This window comes from Castor canadensis, chromosome 1 (assembly GCF_047511655.1).
Source record: "Castor canadensis chromosome 1, mCasCan1.hap1v2, whole genome shotgun sequence".
Taxonomy (NCBI): domain Eukaryota; kingdom Metazoa; phylum Chordata; class Mammalia; order Rodentia; family Castoridae; genus Castor; species Castor canadensis.
Genome location: NC_133386.1, coordinates 32,175,016 through 32,199,670, shown reverse-complemented (window position 1 = coordinate 32,199,670; position 24,655 = coordinate 32,175,016). Strand labels below are relative to the sequence as shown.

Here is a 24,655-nt window from a genome sequence, read left to right as displayed (position 1 = left end):
GGATTTTTCTATGATTTTATTTCTGAATGATCGTCCATAGAATAGCCTCATTCTCCTGTTCAGGTCTTGAGCATTTTTTTTTTAAACCAATAGCTTGCTGGCATTAATTACTTAATGGTGGTATTAATTACTTTATTGATTAGAAGGGAAAACATTGTACTGAAAGAGGAAAACAAAATAGTTTGTAAGTGTATAGACCACATAGTGAAAAATTTTGATGTGGGGATATTTAGTGTATAGAGAGAGATGATTGAGTTGACGATTTCAGGAGAATATGTACTACAGAGCAAAACATTAGGACTTGGGAGGGAGGAGGAGGCTGAAGCTTGCTTACATTTGAGTGACCACAAGATCATTAGGAGTCAGGAACACAGCTGGAGCTTGACCCAGGGGAGTGAAGAGTCCAGCTGAGATTGCCATGTATAAGAATTGGTCTTGGATGCCTTAGTTCTAGGACCCTTCCTTTGTTTCATGCTAATGAAAAAAGCCACATGCAAACATAATAAACAGTTGCATGGCCAAATGGCATAAGGTCTCACATGCTATACGGAGGAACAAAGGTTGGCTAAGTGGACAAAGAACGAGCACGTAAGAGCACAGACTGTGTTGTAAAGAAAGGTGTTGCAGGGTTCCAACATTATACTGCAGCCTGGAGAACTTGCTGGGTACCAGTGACCTGGTTACCATGGCCTCAGTCAGTATAAAAGAGCCAAATAAATGTTTGTGGGTCAAAGCCAAGTACCTCTGTTCTTTTTGATGCCAACACCTCATGGAAAGAAACTCTGGGACAAGGAAGCAGTACCACATTTTTTCTTAGTGGCTTTTGTGAAGTGGCTGGTGCTATTAGGAGTCCTGTAATCTTCCCTCAGTGGCTGCTTTCCATGTCACCTGATACTGTTAAGGAACATCCAGCTCTCCCCAAAGTGTTAGGATAGGTAGAAGGAGGTGTGACAGTGGATTAAAACCCTATAACACTAGCAGCTGTGTTTTACTACTTGCGGAAAAGTGTAATATTATAAATGTTAGCAAAAATGCTAGGGTGAAGAGGTTCTGCTTTTTTCTTTCTCTAAAGCCTTAGATTAAACACAGCAGGAGTGCTAAAAGCAAGCTTATAAATGACATGCCTTAAAAAACCCCATGGTGAGCTACACAGATATCCCCACTTAAAGTAAAATTAAGAATTGAGAAGTATTATATCCTCTAGACCAGGTCTAGAGGAATCTGCTGTGCTTGGATGTTAGCAATATAAAGGTGTTCTTTTTACAGGCTGGATTATTTGGATAATTTTTCTATGTTTAAGAAGCATCTATGAATTCTTATCTCCCTTTTCATTTCATAGTAAATGAAACTCATTTGCTATGGGCATATAATTATCACTTGATTTATTAATATCAATGCAGCATATTAAAGGCAGGTATTTTATTTTATTTTATATATTTTTTTTCTTTTTCCTTTTTGGTTGAGTTTTTTTTTTTTTATTATTCATATGTGCATACATGCTTGGGTCATTTCTCCCACCTGCTCCTACCCCCTCCCTTGCCACCCACCCCAACCCCTTTCTACTCTGCACCCTCCTCGATACCCTGCAGAAACTATTTTGCCCTTATCTAATTTTGTTGAAGAGAGAATATAAGCAATAATAGGAAGGAACAAGGGTTTTTGCTGGTTGAGATAAGGATAGCTATACAGGGCATTGACTCACATTGATTTCCTGTGCGTGTGTGTTACCTTCTAGGTTAATTCTTCTTGATCTAACCTTTTCTCTAGTTCAGGGAATATAATTTCAGAGCCTCCTAAGGCCTCATGCCTTTTTGAACCACAGCTTTCTCTATAAATTATGAGCTATTGAATTAATTCAATTTCACTTACTAATAAAAGTCAACTCCTTAAGACTCACATTAGCAGTCATGTGTGAAGAATTTCTGCAAAAGAGTTGGTGCTTACCTTTTGCTAACTAATTAGCTTAGGAGATTGGAGGCACTCTTGTGTTTCCCTTATTGCTTCCTTTTTAAAAATGATATTTTAGAAAACTGAAATAGTATAGGGGCTAGTCAATGCTGGCATCAGAATTTTGAAAACTAAAGGCTGTTCTTTATCTGCTAAGCTATCATTTGTCTTCTGTCTTGTCTAAAGGAACCACTGCCTTCCCTTCCTATCTCCTTAGACACATACATACATACATACGTACATACATACACACACCCTGATAAGCATTTAAAAGAGAAGTAAAAATGGTCAGTTTCCATTCCCTCAGAATTTCTTAAAATTCTTGCAGTCTTACCTTGGCCATAACTAGTGATAATAATGCTATGCATGTATAAGCATTTATTATAATTACTGTTTTAATCACTTACGTAAATTAATTGATCTAGTCCAAATAACACTTTGAGGGGTAGGTACTATTGTTAACCTCATTTTACAGATAGGGAGACTGAAGTGAAGCTGAATGGCAGATGTCATGGTTTAGATCTTCAATGACCCCAAAGGCCCATCTGGTAAAGAAGTCACCAGCCGATGGTGCAATTGGGAGGCATAGAACCTTTAGGAGGTGGGGTCTTATGGAAGGAAGTTAGGTCATTGTTGGTGTGCCCTTGAAGGGGATCTTGGGACCCTACCCTCTTTCTCTCTCCCAGCCACCTTGAAGTGAGCAGCTTCCCTTCACATGTACTCCTGCCATGATGTGCTGCCTCACTGCAGGCCCAAAGCAACAGGGCCAACTGACCATGACACCTCTGAGGTAAACCTTTCCTACTTAGAAGTTGATTTGTCTCAGGCATTGCGGCTCTGCTGGACAGTGGCAGATGCAGGAGTTGAGTTTACGCATTCTGATTGCACCTTGGCGTGATGCTCAAGCTGCCTTTCTCAGGGCATTCTGCTCACTAAACTGAAAGAAATCCACTTGGTTCATTCTTACTGATGTTTGAATAAACAGCATTTGATGTCAGCTATCCTTTTCTTCAGACTTTGTCCTCTTTTGTATTTGTGACAATTATTTATTGAGTACTGCTCCATGATAAGTACTGTACTAGGACTGAGTCCTGATAGTAGGAGTATTTCAGTCAGTAAAAATCAGACATGTTTTTCCCCTGTGGAGTTTCCATTCCATATCCACAGAGATGGATAATGCCAATGAAAAATAATTATAATAAATAAGTACATTATATAACATGCTAGAAAATAGTAGGTACTGTGGGAGTATATGCATGAATATATACAAAAAGAGAGGAGTAGAGAAGATATGGGTGAGAGTGCAAAATATATGAGATGGTCAGGGGAGGGTGTATTATGAAAATAATATTTGTTCAAGGAATTAATGGAGATGTGGGATGAACTATGAGGATATTTGGGGAAGGAACATTCCAGAAGGTGGATCAGGTTATAGGCAGCACAGAGACTTGGAGGTGGACTTGGGCCTGGCATGTTCAAGGAATAGCAAGGAGGTTTAGGGAGGCAGAGAGGGGTGAAGGTGGTGGGAGACCAGATCTAGGAAGCGTAGTGCAGGCGTAACAGTACCTTGTAGGCTGTTTTGAGGGCTTAGGCTCTTCCTTTGAGAGAAATACGGATCCTTTGGGAGGTTTTAAGCAGAACAGTGAACTGATTTGATATATGTTTTTATAGGATTGTCCTGGAGTGGTAGGAAAATAATAAGGAAGCCATTGCAATCATTTAGGTAAAAGACAAAAATGGTGTTTTGGATAAAGGTAGCAATGAACGTTTGGTGAGACCTGGATATATTTTGAAGGTAGAAACAACACAACTTGGATGTCGGGTTGAGAGAAGAGAAGTCAAGGATGATCTCAAGGCTTTGAGCATGTGCAGTTAGAACAGAGTTATCATTAACTGAGGTTGGGAGAGACGCTGAGCGGGGCAGTTACCATTAGGAACCCATACGTGAACATGACCAAAAACATGCTGGATATAATATCAACAATTAAGAGCAACCTAAGTGGCCAACAGTGTAGGACTGGATGAATAAAATGATGCTAAATGCCTACACTGGAGGACTGTGGAGACATACACACTGTACATTTGTGCATTGTTTATTGACATGGCATATTTACTAAAAGAGTAAAGCTGGTTGTCAAGTAGAACTCAGGACATAACCATATTTCTATAAAAATAGAAAAAGGTTTTGTATTTGCATAAGGAAAATGAAATGCAGAACAAAATAATGTTTTGTATTCCTATTTAAGATTTTTCTGTAACACGTTTTTATTAAATGCGTTCTAATTATCTTCATCCCATAGACTGTGCTTTGGGATTCTGAGGCTGAGTTGCAGAGCTATTAGGTAGCAGAGGGGAGATGGAGATATTACTTCTCATGATTTGGAAAACTGCAAAGGTACCAAGAGCATCTCACTGTGCTTATTCAACAGTCAGCTGTCCCTGCTGTGAGGGACACAGAAAATCAGGAGAGACAGATAGAGAACTTGGAAGATCACTGACCCCCTGTTCAAACAACCTTTGATTGTCTTTCAGGAAGTTTTTACACAAGGAATTTAAAATGCATCTATTGTATTAGACCATTTTCCCAGTATAAAATGTTAAGATCCACATCATTTTATAAAAATCCATCCAGTTTTCTATTGTTACCCCAGATGATCACTCTGCCCTTGATATTTCAAATTTAACATGACATGCCATATTACATCTGAAGCTTAAAGTATATGAAGTTCCATGTGCTGCGAAACTTAAATTAATGCTCTTTAATTCATGGTTTTTAAACTACAACTCATCTTAGGCAGGGAGACTTGAAAAACACCATTACAAGCTGGGTGTGGTGGTTCACACCAGGATCATGAAGTTGAGGCCAGCCTGGCTACGTAGCAAGTTCCAGGACAACCTGTGCTATATAGTGAAACCCTGTCTTAGGAAAACAGGAGAAAACTAAACAAGGCAAAAAAGCTTTACCACAGTTCTGTAGTGACTGTTTTTAAGTGCCAGTAGGCAGTATTGAATCCCCAAATGAAATATTAGTTTCTAAAAAAGTGATATAAATATGAACTGGCTGCCTGGGTGAAATGATTGATTGATGTGATTTTTGTCTTGACATTTCAAGGGAGTGAAAAAAATAGACCCTGAATTGTATGAAAAATTCATCAACCACAGATTTGGAGAAGAAATGTTACGTCGCATAGATCTTTGCTCCATGCTGAAGAAAAAACGAAGTGATGGTTATTATCACTGTGAGTGTTCAATTGTGGTCGGTGAGTGCATTTAAAAATTATTCCTGCTCTTTATTTTTGACTTTGGCATCACTTAATTTTGATAGCTATTGAGCATAAGTTGGATGTTTTTCCTCAGTGTCACATTTCCCAGATACTGTGTTTTGGAAATAATACAATGAAAAATTTGTAGAACCTTTTCATATTTATATTTATTATTCAAGATTTTACTATTATAGTTTTTATACTTCTGTGCTTTAAATGTAATTACAAGTCTTGAAATATTGTTTTAAATTCATTTCAGTTTAATTGTGTCTCATGAACAAGAGACCATTTGGTTTAGTGAAGGCCTACACGACCACACCATTCCATGCCAGGCATTTTCAAATTCCCTGCTTTTAATTAGGAATAGAATGGCTGAGGTCAGAAAGTTTCCCTCTGAGAAGAGAAAGTGTAAAATAGCCTGAGAAAATTGAAGACTTCAGTTACTTCTGTAAGGAGAACATGTTTGGCGAGAAAGCAAAGATTCATAAATAAATGCTTGTATCCTCATGCATAAATGCTTCTGTCAGATGGCACGTGATGAAACCGACTCCTACACAGTTACCTCTCCAGGTGGAAGCGTGTGTCCTGAGCGGAGAGTCATCCACCTCCTTGTCCAAAGTGCATGTATTCCACGGGAGCCTGCTCTGTTGTGATTCAAATATACTATTTACAAGCAGACACAATTCGTATAAACTTCAAGACAACTTGATGTATATGCTTCTAAAGTCAAAGAAGATAAACATGTGTATCTAAATATTTCAAGGTCTTCAGCCAAGATAATTTCTTTCCACATTAGCTTGAAGAAAACCTATGGATATATGTGTATATATACACTCATGTATGTATACACACACACACTCTCAAAGAATCTTAATACTGAAGTTTATTAAACATTTCTAAAAATGTTCAAGAGATCATTTTGTTTTGAAACCCTCATTACAGATTTTCAGAGAAGTCATCATTTTACTTTCCAAAGATCTTAGCTATCTTAAACAGAAGACATCCAGAATGCCATTTGAGTTTTATATTCTGAATCATTTCAAGTCTATTTTAAGGAGAATTTTCCTGCTCTCAGAATCTGTGTAAGAGAGTTACCTTCCAACCATGTTTTGAAGAGGACCAAACATTTCTGTTTAGGTTCATTTTAAGGGGCAAATTTAGAACTTCTTGTGTAATACAGATTTTGGCTAGCTCTCCCTGTCTCCCTTGCAATTGCTTCAGGCTGGCCTTGAAAGAGAGTGCAATGCTTCCTTGCCTTTCCCACTTTCATTAAAAACAAAACAAAACAATGACTGGATTTGTTGAAGATACTGTGGAGTTGGTATCATAAAGCTTATGGCATGTATCACCTAATTTGCCAGTAGGGGGCTCTGTTCCACTCACCCACACCAACAGGTTCCAGCCAGCTACTTCCTCTTTCTTTGCTCTTTTCCAGCATTGTCTCTAAATTTCCTCTTAGTGTAGGTCATTTCTCTAGATCTTTCCTTTATGCTTCTTTATCTTTCTCACCCTTTTCTAATCCAGAGTAATTTTGTTTCTTTCAAACTCCACCAATCTTGTATCCCCATTCCAATCATTTAACATTTTAAATGATTTTTTTACCTATTATACTCTTTAATTTTAAAGTGATATCCACATATAATTATTATAATTAAACAAGTTTAATACAAACTAGAGTCCATTTATTTGCTTATGGAAAACTACTGATTTTCTCCTTCTTACCTGAGTTTTACAGCATAATATTTAGAAGGATATGGGACCCTTTATTTGTGAATTTATTTCTTGATCAGATTTAGTTGGTTTACATTGTTGGGCTTCTCTTTGGTTTGATACAAACTCAAATTTAATGTCTGTTTCCTGAGCCTTGAACCAGTATTTTTTTTTAAATTGTCATATAATAATTACAATTATTTATGGGCTACTGTGTATTATTTCAATACAGGTATGAAATGTATTATGATCAAATCAGAGTAATTAGCATATACATCATCCCAAACATTTGTCATCTCTTTGTGTTTGTAACATTCAAAAGCCTTTCTCCTAGCTATTTAAAAATCTGTAATAAATTATTGTTAAACGATAGTCACCCTACTTTGCTCTAAAACGCTAGGTTGAACCAGTATTTCATTGTATGCATTAATTGAGTAGAACAGACTGCAGATCTTATGATCTTTTGTATTCAGAAATCTGTGGCAGAATTTTGGCTTCAGGAACTCTGGGAACTTCCTGAAATTATTTATATAACTTTATGTATAGATACATACTTGAATTTGGGGGATAAAAATAAGCTTTTTTTTTTTTTTTTCTTCAGATTTTCCTGTTTCATATCTCTTAGTTTGTTGATGGTGTGTTCTTGGAGAGGCTAGCTTCCAAGTCACTGATTTTCTTTTCAGTCATCTGTACCACACTATTTAGGGCAGCTTAAAAGAATATCAACAATGAAATGCTTCTTTGTCTGCTTATGTCAAGTTCTCATAGGCTTCTCATACTCCACTCTCCACAAGTTTTAAAAATTTTTTCATGTTTTTTAAAATCTGAGCTTCTTTGGTATGGATTCTTTTTCTTGGTCTTTTGTGGCACTCAGTTTTCTCTTCTGTTTTTCATGTTTTTAGAACTCATCACATGTGTATGACCCCTCTGAGAAGCCAGGGTGGGTTTTGCAGTTGTCTCAGATCTGAACTGGTATAGGAACTGGCAGTACAATCATCTCATCCATAAGGAGTTTCAGGTTTAGAGTCTCAGGTTTAGCCTGATACTAGCCTTTGTTTGCCATATTGCCTTCAAATATTTTCTATATTTTTGCATTTAATTTTGGACAAGAAAATTTCATGTTAAGTATTTGTAATTATAGATGAAATTTCTCATGTGATTCTTTAATTACCATTATGATTAGTGTCATCTCCAAACGAAAGATTTGATGCATATTCACTTCCATTTTCTTCTACTTTTATTGTTGTTTTTTGCATTTGAGCTTTGTAATCTACCTGATATGATTATTAATATAGGTACTCAAACACAGAATATTAACACAGAAATCCAGTTACTAAAAATGGATATGAAGTAGGGATTTAGTTTTAGTACTATAGTATATTTTAGGAGTTTTTAAATATCCCTCTGACTCTTACTATATATGTTAGAGATCACTCATTAGCAGCTCTACATGTTGAATTTGCTTGGCACAGAGTTTTTGTTTGCTTGTTAGGTGTTTGTAATTTGAATTACTTGCCAATATTGGGATGATTTTATATTTTAAAAGTCTGCATTTCTGCCTTCTTTTGAATAATCAAAAATGTGGCCATTATTAGTCCAACATTGTTGCCTTCTATCATTTTCTGGATGGACGGAGTAGTGGTCATGCTGACCTTGAATGTAGCTGCCCTTTATCTTCCTCCTTCCCTGTTGCTGTACAAACTGCTGAACTCATTCCCACTCCCCAGGTGCCCAAGGTAGGGTGAGTCTGCATCCTATTCTTGTTTCACATTCCCTGCCATCGGGTACCTTCATGTGCAGTGTTAGGGAATCGGGAGGCAAACATCATATTTTCAAATACAGCAAAAGATACTACATTTTAATTGTCTCATAATCATAAGCATGGGTGATATAATGCCTATTTACCATGGAGCTTCAGCTTCTTGCAAACCTAACTGTGCTAATCAGCTAAAATTTAAATCTAGAAAAAGTAAAATCCAGTTCTTCCTGGTGAAAACCAGGATTGAAATATGGACCAGATATCTTAGGGTTATGTGAGTTACTTACTTGAGTTGGGTGAATTAATTTTGCTCAGGTAGCTCTGTTCCATTTATATGTCCTTAGGGAAGGTCATTGACTAAATGACACTCTGGGTAAGATTGAGGAGCGACTTAGTGCTTGCAAAGCCTGGTTTACTTTCAACTATCAGACATACCTTTTAGGAGACAGTGGGGAATTTGGAAAGGTCTAGAAGGTATTTTTTTTCCAGGCCAGTCTGTTTATAACTTTTTTTTTTTAAAAAGAAAATAATTTATTTTTACTAGGATCTCTAAGAAAGCAAGTGTCACATTGAAATATATCCTATGTAGGTTCAAATGGTTGTTTATAACTTTTATAAGCATTAAATAGAAACAATGGTTTTCTGGAAATTCCATCTATTTGGGAGTTAATAATAGCTACTCAATGTTAATGAATTTTATTGACTGTGTACAATATGGTTATTCCTATTTTGGGTATCTTGAGATACTGAGGAATATGACATAGTGCTTATGAACGACATAGCATCACTGAGCAGCTAATATGATATCTGAGAAATGGAGAGGAAGGAGGAATAGAGGAATAGGGCTTGTCATAACAATGTGGACTTGATAGGATATAGTGGAAGGAATGGAAAAAGCTTAAAGTTTTGTGTCCTTGGAGATCATGGGGAGAAGGAATAGCAGAATTCACCTGAATGGGATTAGATTGAATAGCAGACAGATAGAAAGTAGAGAAAGGAGACTTTCTAGAGCAATAGCTATGACTTCCAGTAGGAGGGAAGCAGTGGTGATGACAGGAAACACCTGGCTTGAACCTATATCTTTGGTAGCTGACAAAGCCAGGTTTGCATGTGTGCTAGTTGGTGGGTGGACAGATTGATTTACACATGCTGTAGCACTAAATGTACTGAACTCAGTAAGTGAATGTGGGATGAAACAAGTTTAGTGCTCAACATAAGAACTGGGTGCTAAAGATAAGGTATTTGATTTGTTCCAGATTTGTAGCACAAGAAACAACAAGTTTAGGGTTGAATCAACCATAGGCTCAGATAGAAACTAATGAGTCTGCTCAGAACTGGTGCTAGAATAGGAACAGAGTCATAGTCAGATAACTCTCATCATTGCTACACAAATGCTTCTTGACTTATGGTGGGGTTTCCCATGGTAACATGAAAATATCAGAAGTAAAAATGCACTGATACTCTGCATACCATACTGACCAGATGTCCTAGCTTAGATGGGTCTACCTTAAACATGCAGGTTAGTCTACACTTGGGCAAAAATTGTCTAATACAAAGTCTGTTTTGTAATAAAAATTGAATATCTCGTGTAATTTATTGAATACATGTATTCAAAAGCTCTGGTGAGTGCCACTTGTTTTCCCTTGTGATCTTGTGGCCGATGGGAGCTGCAGCTCTGCCCACTATCACAAGAGAGAATTGTAACGAATATTGCTAGCCCAGGGAAAGATAACAATTCAAAATTTGAAATATAGTTTCTCCTGAATGCATCCTGCTTTCACACCATTGTTAAATTGAAGAATTCTAAGTAGAATGATTGTAAGTTGGGGGTCAGATATAGTTTATTCAGTCTGTATCCTGTGCTGTTAGACCAAAAATCAGGCTCAGAATTTATGGCCTGAAACACTAAGAATTCCTAGTGAGTTGAGTCAGTGAATTAATTCTATCCAGATATCCCTGCTTGTTGAGGACCCCTAAGAGACCCAGATGCTTTAGATAATCCTGCTAGTCTTAAAAGGTTTCTTGTGGTCCCTTTTGGTATTTCTAGTCCTTGTATCTGGGTGTTGGTTCAGCCAAGGAAAGAACTTTTTGCATTGCATCTGGGGTCCTTATCTGCCCTAATCTTCAGTGTTCCTTGCCTTGGGGGCCAGGATAAAACTTCAAAGACATTGTGTGGCCCCCTTCCAGTTCTTGCCCAGTTCCAGCATGTGGGTGGGGGGATCTTCTTTGTGGAAGGTGAAGCTGCCAGTGTAATTGACCCACTGGTTGATGCTGCAGGGAGTGGAGAGAGAAGGTAAAAATCATAGGACAACAATCTTTGAGCTTTCTAGAATCCTTGAACCTGGACCTTTGTCTAGTAAATTATGAATAATACATTTAAACATGTTTATCTTGACAATATTTGTATCGCTTAAATGCCACATGCCTCCCCGAAAGTCTGATGATAGGCAATGTGCTTAAATGCTTTTTCTTCTACTTTATGCAGTAGAAAAATGTGCCTCACTATGTCTATCTCACAGATGATTTGCTGTTCTAATAGTTTATAAGGCTACACGTCTCTGGAGTGTTAAATTCTTTTAAAATGTACCTTAGGCTCACCAGTTCTTAATATTTGATTCCTGGTCACTTAGATACTTTTGGGGGTCTGTGAGGACAAAACTGTTCTTATAATACTACAACACTATTTGCCTTTTTCACAGGGTTATCAATTACACTGATTACATAAAGGCAGTGGTTGGTAAAACTGTATGAATCGAGGCAGTTGCAACTAAATATTCTTTTTTTTTAAAAAGGCAGCTTCACATGAGAATGTTCTTGCTGAGTTGTAAAAATTACTGGTTGCATTTCATCTTCACGCTTGAGTACAGGTCTTTTTTAATACTCTGTGTAAGGAAAATGGGAAGTATGAGTGAAGTGTTTCCACTGCACATTGAAGCAGGAGTTCACTTGGAGAGAAGTGCTTGAGTGACTGTTTAAGCTGCAAGCTTCCAACACTCCTGTTTCTTGAAGAACAATTGATACACACACTGTGGTTTTCAGACTTTGGGTATTGATAGACATTTTCTTGAAAATAAACAGGTGAGCCCGTCACATCAAGTAAGACAACTGACATTATTTATTGTTGATGATAGAACTCAAGCTTTCAAGCCCAAAAACAACAGTTAAAAAAAAAAGGAATTTGGACGACTCAACTCTATTACCATGAACTTGACAGTTTTGTAAAACTTAAACTTTTTCCTACATTTATTATAGAAAATTTTGTATAAAACCCAAAACATATTAAAATAATGAACTCCATTTTTCCAGATTGTTTTTTATCTATAATATTCTCTTGCTGGCAGAGTGGCTCAAGTGGCAAAATGTCTGCTTAGCAAATGAGAAGCCCTGAGTTCAAACTCTATACCACCCAAAAAAAAAAAAATTCAAAATACTCTCTTGTGATAAAATTTAAAAATTTTTTACTGTTGTATAGCTCATAAACAAACCAACACATATTTAAACTGTACAACTTAATAAGTTTTTCACTTTGTACACACTGTGAAATTGTCATCAAGACACTAAACATTTCTATCACCCCCAAAGGTTACATCTGTCCTTGCCAGTCCACACTTAGACTTTTCTAACGAGATGGGAGGGACACTAGCTATTGTGACTTTTGATGTTATATATTAAAGTTGTGTCAAAATTGGGAAGCTCTCCATATCTCAGTGTACATATGTACATACATGTATATATGTATATGTTGGTACTGGGGTTTGAACTCAGGGCTTTGTGCTTGCTAGGCAGGGGTTCCTCCACTTAAGCCATGGCTCTAGCCCTAAGGATCAGTATTTTTTAAATAACCAAAGCATGTTCCAAAAATCATGCATGGAGAAAAGGCCCAACAAAAACTCAAGACAGATAGATATGAATATGAAGAATATAAAAGTTCACTTACATGTTTAAGGTTCTACTTTGCAATGAAACTTGAAGAAAGCACAACTTGTCAAGTTTCGGTTTAGTATCAACAGATCTTCACAATTTTCTGAATTCAGTAACTATTTAGGAATGTAACTCACATTAAACAAAATCTCTTAGGGAGGACAGCTGTCAATTCCTAAGAGAATAAGGAAGTCCTGAGGTCAAAATATTTAAAAACTTTTGTTTTAGTCATGGGTCCCCAGAAATTATGAAAAATGGAATCTTCAGATAACTCTCTTAATTTAATCTTGATCAATATTCCTAGTATATTACTCAAATAAATTAATTTTGATGACTACTTAGCTGTCTCTGTATTGAAATATAAACTGATTTGATTCTTTTAACTTTTCTCCTCTTCCTTTATTCTCCATTTGAGAATACTATGGTAAAAATACCCAAGACTTTCAGCATATCTATATGAAATGACTCATTTAAAAACCATTACTATGTGAAATTAATGTTCAATAATATAGGAATGCCTCTTTTGTGATGGCAGGGCCAAGCATTTTGTCTTGTTTTTTTTTTTGCACAGGCTGGCAGGGTGATTGATTAAGAAAATGTCATCTTTACTTACCTAGTTAAGATGAGTCCATTTCAAGCATGTTAGAAGAAGGAATTGTGAAAAAACAATTTATCATCTGAGGGAACTTGACAATGTTAGCAGTTGGACTTTTACTCTGTTCAAAATTATTAAGTAGTTTAATAAGAACTGAGTACAGCATATTTCATCATTTTCCTTTGTGACACAGAAATTGGTTGACTATGTAATTCCTCATCACAGGGTGTATTTGTAAGTGTGAAAGGAGATCTGTGAATTACTGTGTTGGAATAAAAGGAGAAATCAAGACTATCCGGTTTAACAGGGATTTATGTCACTTTACCTAGCAAGAATAATGTTCTTGAAAAAGTAGAACTTTTGACATGTTAAATACTATATTTAAATGTGAATCTTATTCTTTTTTGTAATCTAATTGTCTGCCTATATGTTTCTTTAATGAAACATGTCTTGTAAAAAGAAAATATTTGAAATTTCATTGTTATCTGCCCCTAAAAATAAATGAAAAGCATCTGATAAATGGAACTCTCAGTTTGTTTCTTTCCATCTGCTCAAGTTGGAAGAAGCTTCAGGATAAGTAACTGAGAAAATTAATCATAGTGGTGGCTTACTATATTCTAACTGGTGTATCAGCTATTAGTCTGGATGCTAACATAAAATGGCAGCTGTGATAAAACTATTTTGAAAATTCATCCATCCATTGGCATGGTTTCAAACCTTGTGACTTGTTAGGAATCCTAGATACTAAAAGGGGCAGTACTAAGTAACAATTTTAACTATCTGATAAATTAAGCATCATGAAACAGTAATAAAGTTTTCAATTTTAAGTATATTTTTTAAAATGTAGAAGTAAATATTGAATTCCAAAATGGAAGATAGTAAATAGAAAAATTAAACTATGTGAATGAAAAACTATGGAGTGCAAAGTCTATGGTCAAACAAAGCCATTAAGATACAGGAAATTAGTATTAAGACCCTCCCAGCTGCCAGCAGTTATGGCTACATAGCTGTTGAGATGACTATATGATGACATTTCCTAATAGCTTGTGGATAAAGTTTTCCCCACACTAATTATTTTTAATGTTTTAAACATGCTTAGCATAGTGTCTGACATATAGTGTTATAAGAGAGTAGCTATTAATGTTAATAGCAGTGCTAGTCATACTGAGATACTTATTACAACAATAATCTTACTCCTGTAATATCAGAACACTCATTTGATGTTATTAAAGATTTATTTGATTCCCAATGCTTTCCTTAAACTGGCATATGATTAACGCTTATGCATTTCAAAAGCAAACTACAAATACAGGTGTTTTATTTGAGTAATATTTTATATTGCATATAATTTATGTATATAAATACAAAGATGAGTATAAAAATTTGGTTTAATGTCTTGGCTGTGAGAAAAACAAAATTGGCAAATCTATATAATATTAAAAAGTAATTTGAAATCACGGTGAAGATACAAGAGACACACTAGTAAAACTCATGAAATTCTTCTCTGTTGCAGCAAAGCACAGAGGAACTGTAGAGGATGCAGAACAGTCAAGAGGGAGCCAGCAAGGATGGGAGGTGTGGCTTAAGTGGTAGAGTGCTTGCTTTGCAGAGATGTGAACCCCTAAGTTTAAACCCCAGTCTCCCACTGAGAAAGAGAGAGAGAGAGAGAGAGAGAGAGAGACAGAGAGAAGCAAACTGCAGAGTGGAAAGCATTTTTTGCACAGTACTTAACGACTCCAGACACAGATACCTCATCTGTGAGACCAGGAGAATAACAGTTGTCACCTGATGAGGCTGTTGTGAGACCTAAATGAGATCATGTCAGTAAGCTCTGAGCATCAGACCCTCCTCACACTGGGTGCTCATCAACTGAGGGCCAGTGTTTTTGCTGTTTTCATAACAAAGTGTGAAGAATCCCTAAGCCCAGGACAGAGGAGCCTGAAGAGTGACCTCAGAGAATACAAAAAAGAAAATGTTGGTTTCTTCTTAATCTTTACTAGGAGTCCAGTAATGTGGGCATAGGAAAGAATGTGGATTCTAGAGGAGGGCTAGGGTCCCAGAACTGGGTGCTAAGGGCTTTGTAAAATGTCTTTACCAACCATCTTTTAAGATGGGGGACAGAGTACCATTTTTGAGGTTGTCTGATCTGGAGGTCCTCAATAACCTCATGAAGTTTTTTCTGTCATTAGAAGTCAGATTGTCTATTTTGTGTTAAATTATTGTATGGCAGTTTTTAAGAAGGAGACTTTGATTATTTTTACATCTCTGATTAACTGCTAGAGAAGTAATAAAATTCTCATTCTCCAGCTGTATGAAAACCCAATTTTCACTCTATTCTGTTACATCGTTACCCTTAAAAAAGGAATGGGGGTGAAGTATGATAGTAGTGAGTAAATGGCTCTTGGTTGTCACCCTGGCAGAATGAGTTTTGGATTCATTGATTCACTTGCCTTCACATTTCGTTCATGGCTCCCTCCAGGCAGTGGAAGCTTTGCTAACTATTGTGTACATAAAGATCCCTCCTTCACGTTAAAATGCCTTCAGTCTGGTTTTGGTTGTTATAATTTATTCATGCAATTCATTGAATAGATAGTTTTTGAACTTACCAAGAGCCAAGCATTAGACTGTGTATTGAAGATCAAAGATGGAAAACATGAAGCATGTTATCAAGTTGCCTTTCTGGTGGGAAGTCATGCACACAGACAATTGCAATTGAAAGTGATAATGACTGTAATGAAGTGAATGGGAACCAAGTGAGGGCTCTTCCCCATTTGCCTGGGATTGCAGGAAAGGCTGCTCAGAAAAGAAAAGGTATGGAAATGAGAATGTTGGGAGCAAAGTAGAAGGAGAGATATTTTCTAGGCTGAGGAAGCAACATAACCCACCCCAAGGAGTCTGCATATGTCTTACTTCTCCTGAAGGAATTCAGATCCTATTTTGTAGGAGATGGGAGCCATCAAAAGTTTTGGAGCTTGAAATGACACGATCAGATTTGTTTTGAGGCAGACACTCTACCTGTCATGTATTGCCATGCATTGGTTGAGGGGAACAGGAAACTGAATCCACAAAACCAGGAAGGAGGCTATGGTGTTAGTCTAGACAGGTCATTAACTGACTGCCCTTAGCATTTGCAGTGGTGATGAAGGACAGGTGCTCTGCAGATCTAGGTAGACAGGAGAATTGATGCTTTCAGGTTTGGAGTGAGTTTCGAAGAACAAAGGAAACACCTAGAGATGGCTCCCAGATTGGGAATTTAGACATCTAGGTGGATGGATAGTAATGCCATAGCCCATACAGTGTAGAGGACAGAAGAGAAAATGATTTAGGTGACAAGATGACGAGCTCAGTTTGGGGCATATGAAAGCTCCGGTAGCCCAGTCAAGTTGAGTAGAGGGTGTAGGGCATGGATGGTGATTTGAGACGCAGATGTGGGGCTCAGCGGCCTTAAGTTAGCAGTCCAAGCTCTGGGTGTGAATGAATAGCACAGTGGTGCCCATGAGACCTGGGACTTCAGACTTGCTTTGCAGCTGATTCTAGCTGATAGGAACATTATAGAGGAAGGATGGAGACCTTAAACATAGAGCTAGGATGGAGACACAAAGTTGGGGAGATTCTTCAGTAAATATGATAGATTTATTTATAGTTTTGTCTTTGGGACAAAAATAGCAAAAACAAAACAAAACAAAAACCAAAAAACTAGTTCCTCTGCTATTCAAGTGTGCATGTTTTACAGAGAAATTCTGTGAAGTTTAAATTCTCTTTTTTCATTAACTCATGAAGATGCTCTGATATTTTATCTGACTTTTCATAATATGTTTTATGTAATATGACATTTTATAATATGTTTTATGAAACATTTCTAACTAGCTAGAAAAAGAACAACCGTTTGTCAATTCATGAATTGTGGTTCAATTTTATCTTCTGTTGACTAGGGTAATGATTCAAGTATGTGTTGTGTGGTTCTGGCTATGTGTAAAGGAAACTGCATTTGACTGTCACAAGTTTTATATTTCATACCACATAGCTGGCAGGTGTATTTTCATTGCTAACAGTTTTGATCAAAGCAAAAACTTAAGCAATAGGCACACAGCTAGGTTAAAAGGCAGTTCACAGTTTGGCCACTTGTACTCCAGCTGTGTATTTTGGCAAATGTGACATACATTTATGACAGTTTTTTAAATTAACATGATACTCTTTTTCAGTGATTTACTTTTGGGGGCTTTTTTCACTATACAACTATTCATAGACCCTTTATTAGTCAATTTTCTGTTGCTGTAACAACATGCCTGAAGCTGGGTAGTTTATGAAGAAAAGAAATATATTTAGCACACAGCTCTGGAGGCTGAAAGTTCAAGATTGATTAGCTCCATCTGTTCACCTGTGGTGAGGGCCCCCTTGACTGTGTCACAACATGGTAGATGGCAGAAGATATCACATCTTTTCCTTTTTACAGTTTTTCATTAGCATATATTAATAGTACAAGGGGGTTTCATTGTTATAATTCCCTAGATGTGTGCGGCGTACTCTGAACAAGTTCGCCTCTCCATTGTATCCCCTTTACCCCCTTCATTCTTCCCACCTTTTTCAGTGTTTGATGGTTTCATTGGCTACCTTTATATACAACTTAATGTACTTTTATCCTCTTCACCCCCATTCCCCCTTTCCCTTCTCCCTGCTCCCTCCTGTTGCTCCCCTCAAGATAGTCCTCCTTTTACAGGCAAGTCCCATTGTCATTGTCGTCATCATTATCATCATCGTTTCAGGTCTGGATTGCTCATAAGAGCAGAAACATCCACTGTTTGGCTTTTTGAGCTTGGCTTACCTTGCTCAACAGGATGCAGAGGAGACTCGGGTCTGGCTTGCTTTTTTACAACAACTCGTTCTCTTGAAAATTAGCTCACTTTGGAGACCAGCATTAACTCCTTGCTCCTGTGACCGACCTAATTACCTTGCACTGGGCTCCACCTTTTAAAGGTTCTACCACCTCAGTGCTGCCACACCAGGGACCAGGCTTTCAACTCTCGAACCTTTGTGGGAGAAACCCCATCCAAACCATAGCAGATCCTTTCAATTACTTTCTTAAGTTAATTGGCCAAAAAACAGAGACCACATTTTTTATTAAAAGGCAAGGTCAAACTAATAGACATTAGTGGTTTGTCTACTCTGAGTCATTCTTTTCTTCCCCTTCACTATAAGGCAGTAGCTTCAGGCCTCATGGACTAGACTTAACTCTGCAGGTGAATGGTTCCATTCTTCTTGCTAGTGATTAGTTTAGCAAGTGTTAAATGACCCAGTTTTGATATGTGAAGGGAAATCAGCTTGGGACTGCAGAGAGCAATTTTTTGTTGTTGGTTAAAAGAGATTTGGAGGGAAATTGTCAGGTTAGCACCTAACCATGGTGGCTATGAGGTGACTGCAAGCTCGTATATTGAGCATAGAACACTAGAAAGGTGAGTCTGTGTCTTATTATGCCTCTGAATTAAGCAACCCCAGAGTGACACACCCACAGATTATGGGAGATAATGACATTTCTTTTTAAATCGTGGTTTTGATATTTGTAGTTGAATGTGTCCTGACAGATACACATTCGATTATGAATTAAGTAGTGTATTAAGAGAAAATAGACTCTGTGTTCTGGAGTATTCAAACAACAGTTCTCACAGTTACCCATGTTGAAGCATCCATAAACCGACGAGCAGGATGAATGCATACTGGTGTAGTGTATCAGATGAATTTCAGTCCGGGCCCAGGTGAACCATGACGGATGCCAAGACCTGCCAAAAACAGTCTTTATTTAATGCCACTTCATCTAGTATAAATGGATTTTTACCTTGGGGATTCACTTTCATTCTTTCTTATTCCTGAAAGGGTTATTAGAAAAAAATACCTTTAATAATAATGTGTTATTAGAGCATCTTTTATTTGAAGCTCAACATGCCAGGAACTGTGAGTGACGGTTGTGTTGCCCAAGGTCAAACAGCAGACTGCTTTCAGAGCTAAATATAGACAGAGAGAATGCCGCATGAAGAATAATTAGGACCTGTTGACTCTCCTTTGCCAATAAACTAAAAATTGCAGGACCAAATTTTGTGTTGTTTGTATCATTGAATTACAAACAAAGTCTACTCGTCTGGCCCTGTCAGCGTTTCTGAAATGTGTTTCTTTCTTCCTGTGAAGAATGTTGCTTTCTCCCTGCATAGGAAGCTCTGGGGCATTGAAGGGTTAAAAGCACTTGAATCAGAAAGCAGCCCTGTCTGATGACAGGAGTACTGACCTGCAGATTAAATATACTTTATGCTTTTCCTTTCTTTTCAAATAGGGTTTTAGCATCCAAACATTTGACGTGTTTTTGTGATTTCATTGTTAATACCTGAACGGGACAGACAGTGAGAAACAAGGCTGAATGATATTTATCTAGAAGAAATGACAATTCCTCATCTTTGTTCTCCTATTACTGTATTGCCTTAAGAAAACTGCACAATGGGATTTACCACCTGGGAATGCTGACCTTCCCTTTGCTCCCTTAGGGCTATGGTGAAAGATGTAGGGCTCCCACCCACCTTTGGCCCTGGATCTCTCACCTCCTCTGGGTACTTTTTTTTTTACTTTACCCAAGAGCTTGTCTGACTATCATCTTGGTACACAGTATGTGCTCAATAAATAGTAGCTGGAATTAAATTGGTAAAATGGTTTGCTATAAATGCCATGTGTCCATTTATGTTGTAGTATGTAAGCCTTCGTCTAGCCTAAGTGCTGTACTGCTAGCTGTCCTCTAAGAGAGAAATAAATTCTCCTTTCTAATTTATTTCTCTACAACATCTGTTGTTTAAAATTGGACCACACATGTAGAAAAGAACTGACTAGTAACTGTGGAAGAATCACTTGAAAACTAGTGCTAAGCAGAGGACATCAACAGAGACTTTGAATGACTTCTTTTTTAACTCTAGTTATCTACTATGTCCTCCTCTTTCCTAAATGCACATATGCCGTGTATGGTACGTTATATTTTTCTTATATTTTGTGGAAAAATATTACCTCTCAAATTCCATAAAATTGTAGAGTGTGTGGAAATTACAAGTACAAACCCCTGTAATTTTTAGGTTTAGAAAGGTGCAAAAGCATTGCAAAGAGAGGTAAAAAGTCTGCTGAACATACAGCTAAAGGAGGTGCTGGTGGCTCACACCTGTAATCCAAGCTCTTTGGGAAATTGAGAGCAGGTTAGCCTAGGCAAATAGTTCATGAGATTCCATTGCCAGAAATCCAGAGCAAAATGGACTGGAGGTGTGGCTCAAATGGCAGAGCACCTGCTATGTGCAAAGCCTTGAGTTCCACTGAGGGAAAAAAAAAAAAAAAAAGAACAAAAGAAAGATCAACTCCCAAATTTCACAGTTAGACTGAGATTCTTTTCCTAGGTTCTTAAAAACAGAACTTTAGCAGAGAGATTTAGAGCTAATCCCTGAAGATTTCATAGTTATGGTTTCAGCCTCTTTCTTTTCCTCCTAAGAACAGCTTTCACATATCAATAGTTAATGGTGTCTCCTCAGAGCTTCCCCTTGGTTACAAAATGACTACAAAGACACAGCAGTGGCTAGACAGCAGGGGGCATCTTTTGGGTCTCGGCAATAGGAATTTTGTGTTAGGGATTATTCCTGAGAAATGATCTTTTTTTTTTAGCAAGAACATGGAGAAACAAAACACAGCATTGGGCATGTCCACCCAACCTTCTTTGAGCCCAGAATAGTTATTTGTCTTTTGGCATCCCAGCTTCTGTAAGTTATGTTTCTGTAAGTCATCAACTTTCATTTCCATTGACACTGACATTTCTTGGCATAATAGTTTCCTTAAGTGTGCTACCTGCTGTATAATGAAATTTTCCTTACATGCCTCTGGTATTTAAAGACACATATGTCTCCTAAGGCTTGGTTCCAGAATTTGGAGCAATGAAGCAGGTCTTCCCTCTCTTTACGTTTCAGGATTTAGCATTCTTTTTTCCCTCCACTCTTTTGAGAAAAGGACTTTTTTTCTTTCTTTCTTTCTCGTGTTTTTCCACAAATTGTCAGACTGAGACAATTCATTTAATTAATGAATTGGATGTCTCCTGAAAATTAGTCATTTGCATGGTCAGAATTTTAAGCAAGCTTTGTGATTTATTTTGAGTCAGACTTTTCCTTGAGGTTGCTCAGAAACTCAAGTATATGTATATATTTAGGTATAGACAGAAACAGATGACAATCAAATTACAGAGAATAGATGTTTTGGTCATAGTTAAGAATTATCTTTTTTCATTAGAGGCAATCAGAGCTGATATGTTAAGGCACATGGAGGAGAGGCAGCTCTCCCTTCCCCCATACTTTTCAGCTTTATTCCTGTCATTTTTAACCATTGTAAAAAAAATTCCAAAATACTACAGCACATATAGGAAGCCGTTCTAACCATGATTTGTCTGTAGCCAGGTGTGTGAGAAAAGAAAGCAAGAAAAGGTTATGGTTTTAAGTTTATGAAAATGCTATCATATCAGATATTTTTTGTCATTGAGGGTTTTTGATTCAGGGTCTCATTATGTAGCCCAGGCTGGTTTTGAACTCATGATCTCCTCTTCAGCTTCCCAAGTGCAAGGTTAACCTTTTAAAAATCTTCTGCTTACAGTGGACCTCCACATATCACTGAAGAGAGTATGTTAATCCCCTCAGAAAACTCCTTGAATGACTTCAGTGGTTACTGTGAATGGCTGGGTTGCTGTTTTTCTTGGAAGTTGGGTGCTGTCAGGAGTTCTTTTGGTATCCCTGCTCTCCACTGAGTCATCTCTTCCTGGGGGGCAGGTAGCAGGGCTAGGCTCTATCTCCAAGGGGTATCTATCTTTAGGCCTTTTGTCTTAAAATAGTATATTACTCTAGCAGTGAAGTAATATAGGCAAGATTTTTAAACATGTTACCATAGAGCTTGGTTAAATAATTTTTCCTGCACGTTGTTTTGAAGTTATAGAATTCTATTTTATATATATCTGATACTACACCCAACTTTTGCCTAGTTGTACAGAACTCTAGATCAGGCACCTAGTGTTTGTAGAGCAGACAAAGTTTCAAATCCCATTATTGCCATATACTCTTAGAGATTTTGCCCAAGTTATGTAACCGAGCTTTGGAAATAGTCATAGCTCTGTCTTCACAGAGCTGTTGTAGGAGTTAAATGAAAGAGTAAAGTAGTTTAGCAAGTGCCTGGCATGCTGTGAGTGCACAGTAAATGTTAGGTTTTTGAATTGTTTTCTGTCTTTTATTATGGTTACTTCCCTGTTTTGTTTTTGTTTTTGTGTGTTTGTTTTTGTCTTTTTTTAGACAGAGTTGTGCTGTGTAGCCTTTGCTGGCCTTGAACTCAAGCCTCCAGAGTTCTGGTATAATAGGTGTGCACTGCCACACCTGGCTAGGTTAATTCACTTTTAGTGTTTATGAAAAAAGTCTCTAGCATTGTATAGTCTCCCTTAAATAAATAGCAGAATATCCTTATAAATGCTAATAACACATTATATATACTTTATTCTTAATTACCTATTTTCAGAAGCAGTGCCAACAAGGGTTAGTTAATAATGTCAAGTCGGTGCAGTTTAGCACAAGAATGTTACTCCCTGGACAGCTGCACTTGAGAGTTAGGGTCTTTTGTTTGGGGACCAGATGTGGGAGCATGAACTCAGCTGGCTTCCAACAGGGCAGAAAGTTGACAGAGAGGACAGGACTGTTATCTGGTGTTGAAAGGACTACAGTGCACGTGGACACAGTCACCAGGTAATCTGTTCTTGTTTTCCTCACCTCCAAGATGCTATCTGCTTTGTAACAACAAACTAAAATTTGTAATGAAGGTATCAAAACTCTGACAAAGAGGTCCAACTTCATAACTGAGTTTCAAACCCATGGTTTTCTAATTTCAAAGGTCTTATTACACTGATGTTGTTGACTGAGAAATGCCAGGAGTTCCTCATTTTCCTCAATAAGAGTGTTCAATATAAATAATTTGCTAAGCACAAAAAGTAATGTTTAGGATACCTGTTCCCTGGTTGTTAGGACTGCTATTTCCTTTGTTATTTATTTTTGACAGTACTGGGGCTTTGAACCCAGGGCTTTGTGCTTGCGAGGTGCTCTGCCACTTGAACACAGTTCCAGTCCTTCCTTTGTTATTTTGATCACAAATCACGGAATGCTAATACTGAAGAGGATTTTAATATTCCAGCGGCTTTTTTTGTTTTTTTTGGTGAAACAGCTGGAGTTCACCAAAAAGAGACTGAAGGCTTGTCCAGTGTGTCCTAGCAGTTAGTGACAGTGTTACAACCAGAAAAGAACCTCCATTCTGTATCCCTTTTCCTGTATTCAGATAGGTAGGCTGGGTGCTGTGGCTCATGCCTGTAATGTTAGTTACTCAGGGGGCAGAGGTCAGAAGGATCATGGTACAAGGCCAGCCTGGGCAACCAGTTAGCAAGACCCCATCTCAATCAACAAACTAGTCATGGTGGTGCACTGCATGCTGCATCCCAACTACATAGGTAGGGGGAGCACACTCTGAGACTGGCCCTGGGTAAAAGTATGAAGCCCTATCTAAAAAATAACCTAGAAGCAAAAAGGGCTGGGGCGTGGCTCAAGTGGTAAAGCACTTGCCTAGCAAGTTGAAACTTCTATAACATCAAAAAAACTATATTTTAGGTCCTGATTCTACCTTTTTTTTTTTTAAGGGCAATACTGTTTATTTGCTTTCTAGTCTTAATAAGGTTCATGTTATATTATTGCTTTTAAGACTATTTTACATTTCTCTATAAAATTTTATTTTACATTTTAGAATATTTGCTCCTATTCACTCATGTATTAGTGACTTTAAAAGGGAATTATGGAATAGTTTAAATTTGCTATTAAGGCACAGGCGACTAAGTTGTGAAGAAACAAAACTGGTTATGATAGTGGAATTTGACTTAAAAGTTACAGTTTTCATTTTATAATGAATGGAGTTCACATTTTAAGTTAAGAGAAAATAAGCATTATGTTTAGATTTTAAATAGTGTGAAAAAGTGAAAGCCATATAAAGACATGTAATGTTTCAAATGCTAGTTTTAGTTCTGTGGACAGACCCGCCAGTAAAATATTTGTTTTTATTCTATAGATTTTCCCAGTAGTTCTAATCTTTAGAGGTTGGAGTATATGTTAATGTTCTGTAATGCACAGAAATAACTCACATCTCCCGGTCCACTCTAAAATACTCTCAATGTGTTTACCAAATTGTAAATATCAGAATCCCATCTGTCTGAAAAAAGCCTTTGAAAGTATATTCTAGTGCCAGCTTCTTAATTGGGGTTTAAAAACTGCAACATCTAGAATTTCTAAAATTGATGGTCTTTATCCTCAAACTGCACACTCTCCTTGTTTGGGTCTGAAGGTCTGAAGGTGGATGGATTCAGAGCCACGTGAAGTTTTCATCTCACCCATT

The 24,655-nt window shown here is 37.3% G+C and overlaps 1 protein-coding gene across 10 annotated transcripts in view; it reads left to right on the top strand.

Annotated features, from left to right (window-relative positions):
- Akap7 (A-kinase anchoring protein 7) overlaps positions 1-24,655 on the top strand; it is a 258,173-nt gene that overhangs the window by 78,146 nt on the left and 155,372 nt on the right. For 7 of the 10 annotated variants that reach the window (XM_074074590.1, XM_020186871.2, XM_074074608.1 and 4 more), the window contains exon 7: positions 5,060-5,207. In XM_074074590.1, the coding sequence (XP_073930691.1) occupies positions 5,060-5,207 (148 nt within the window). Of the gene's footprint in view, positions 1-5,059; positions 5,208-5,737; positions 24,592-24,655 lie in introns of those variants that run through there. The other 3 variants (XM_074074579.1, XM_074074582.1, XM_074074605.1) reach the window with 2 other exon arrangements.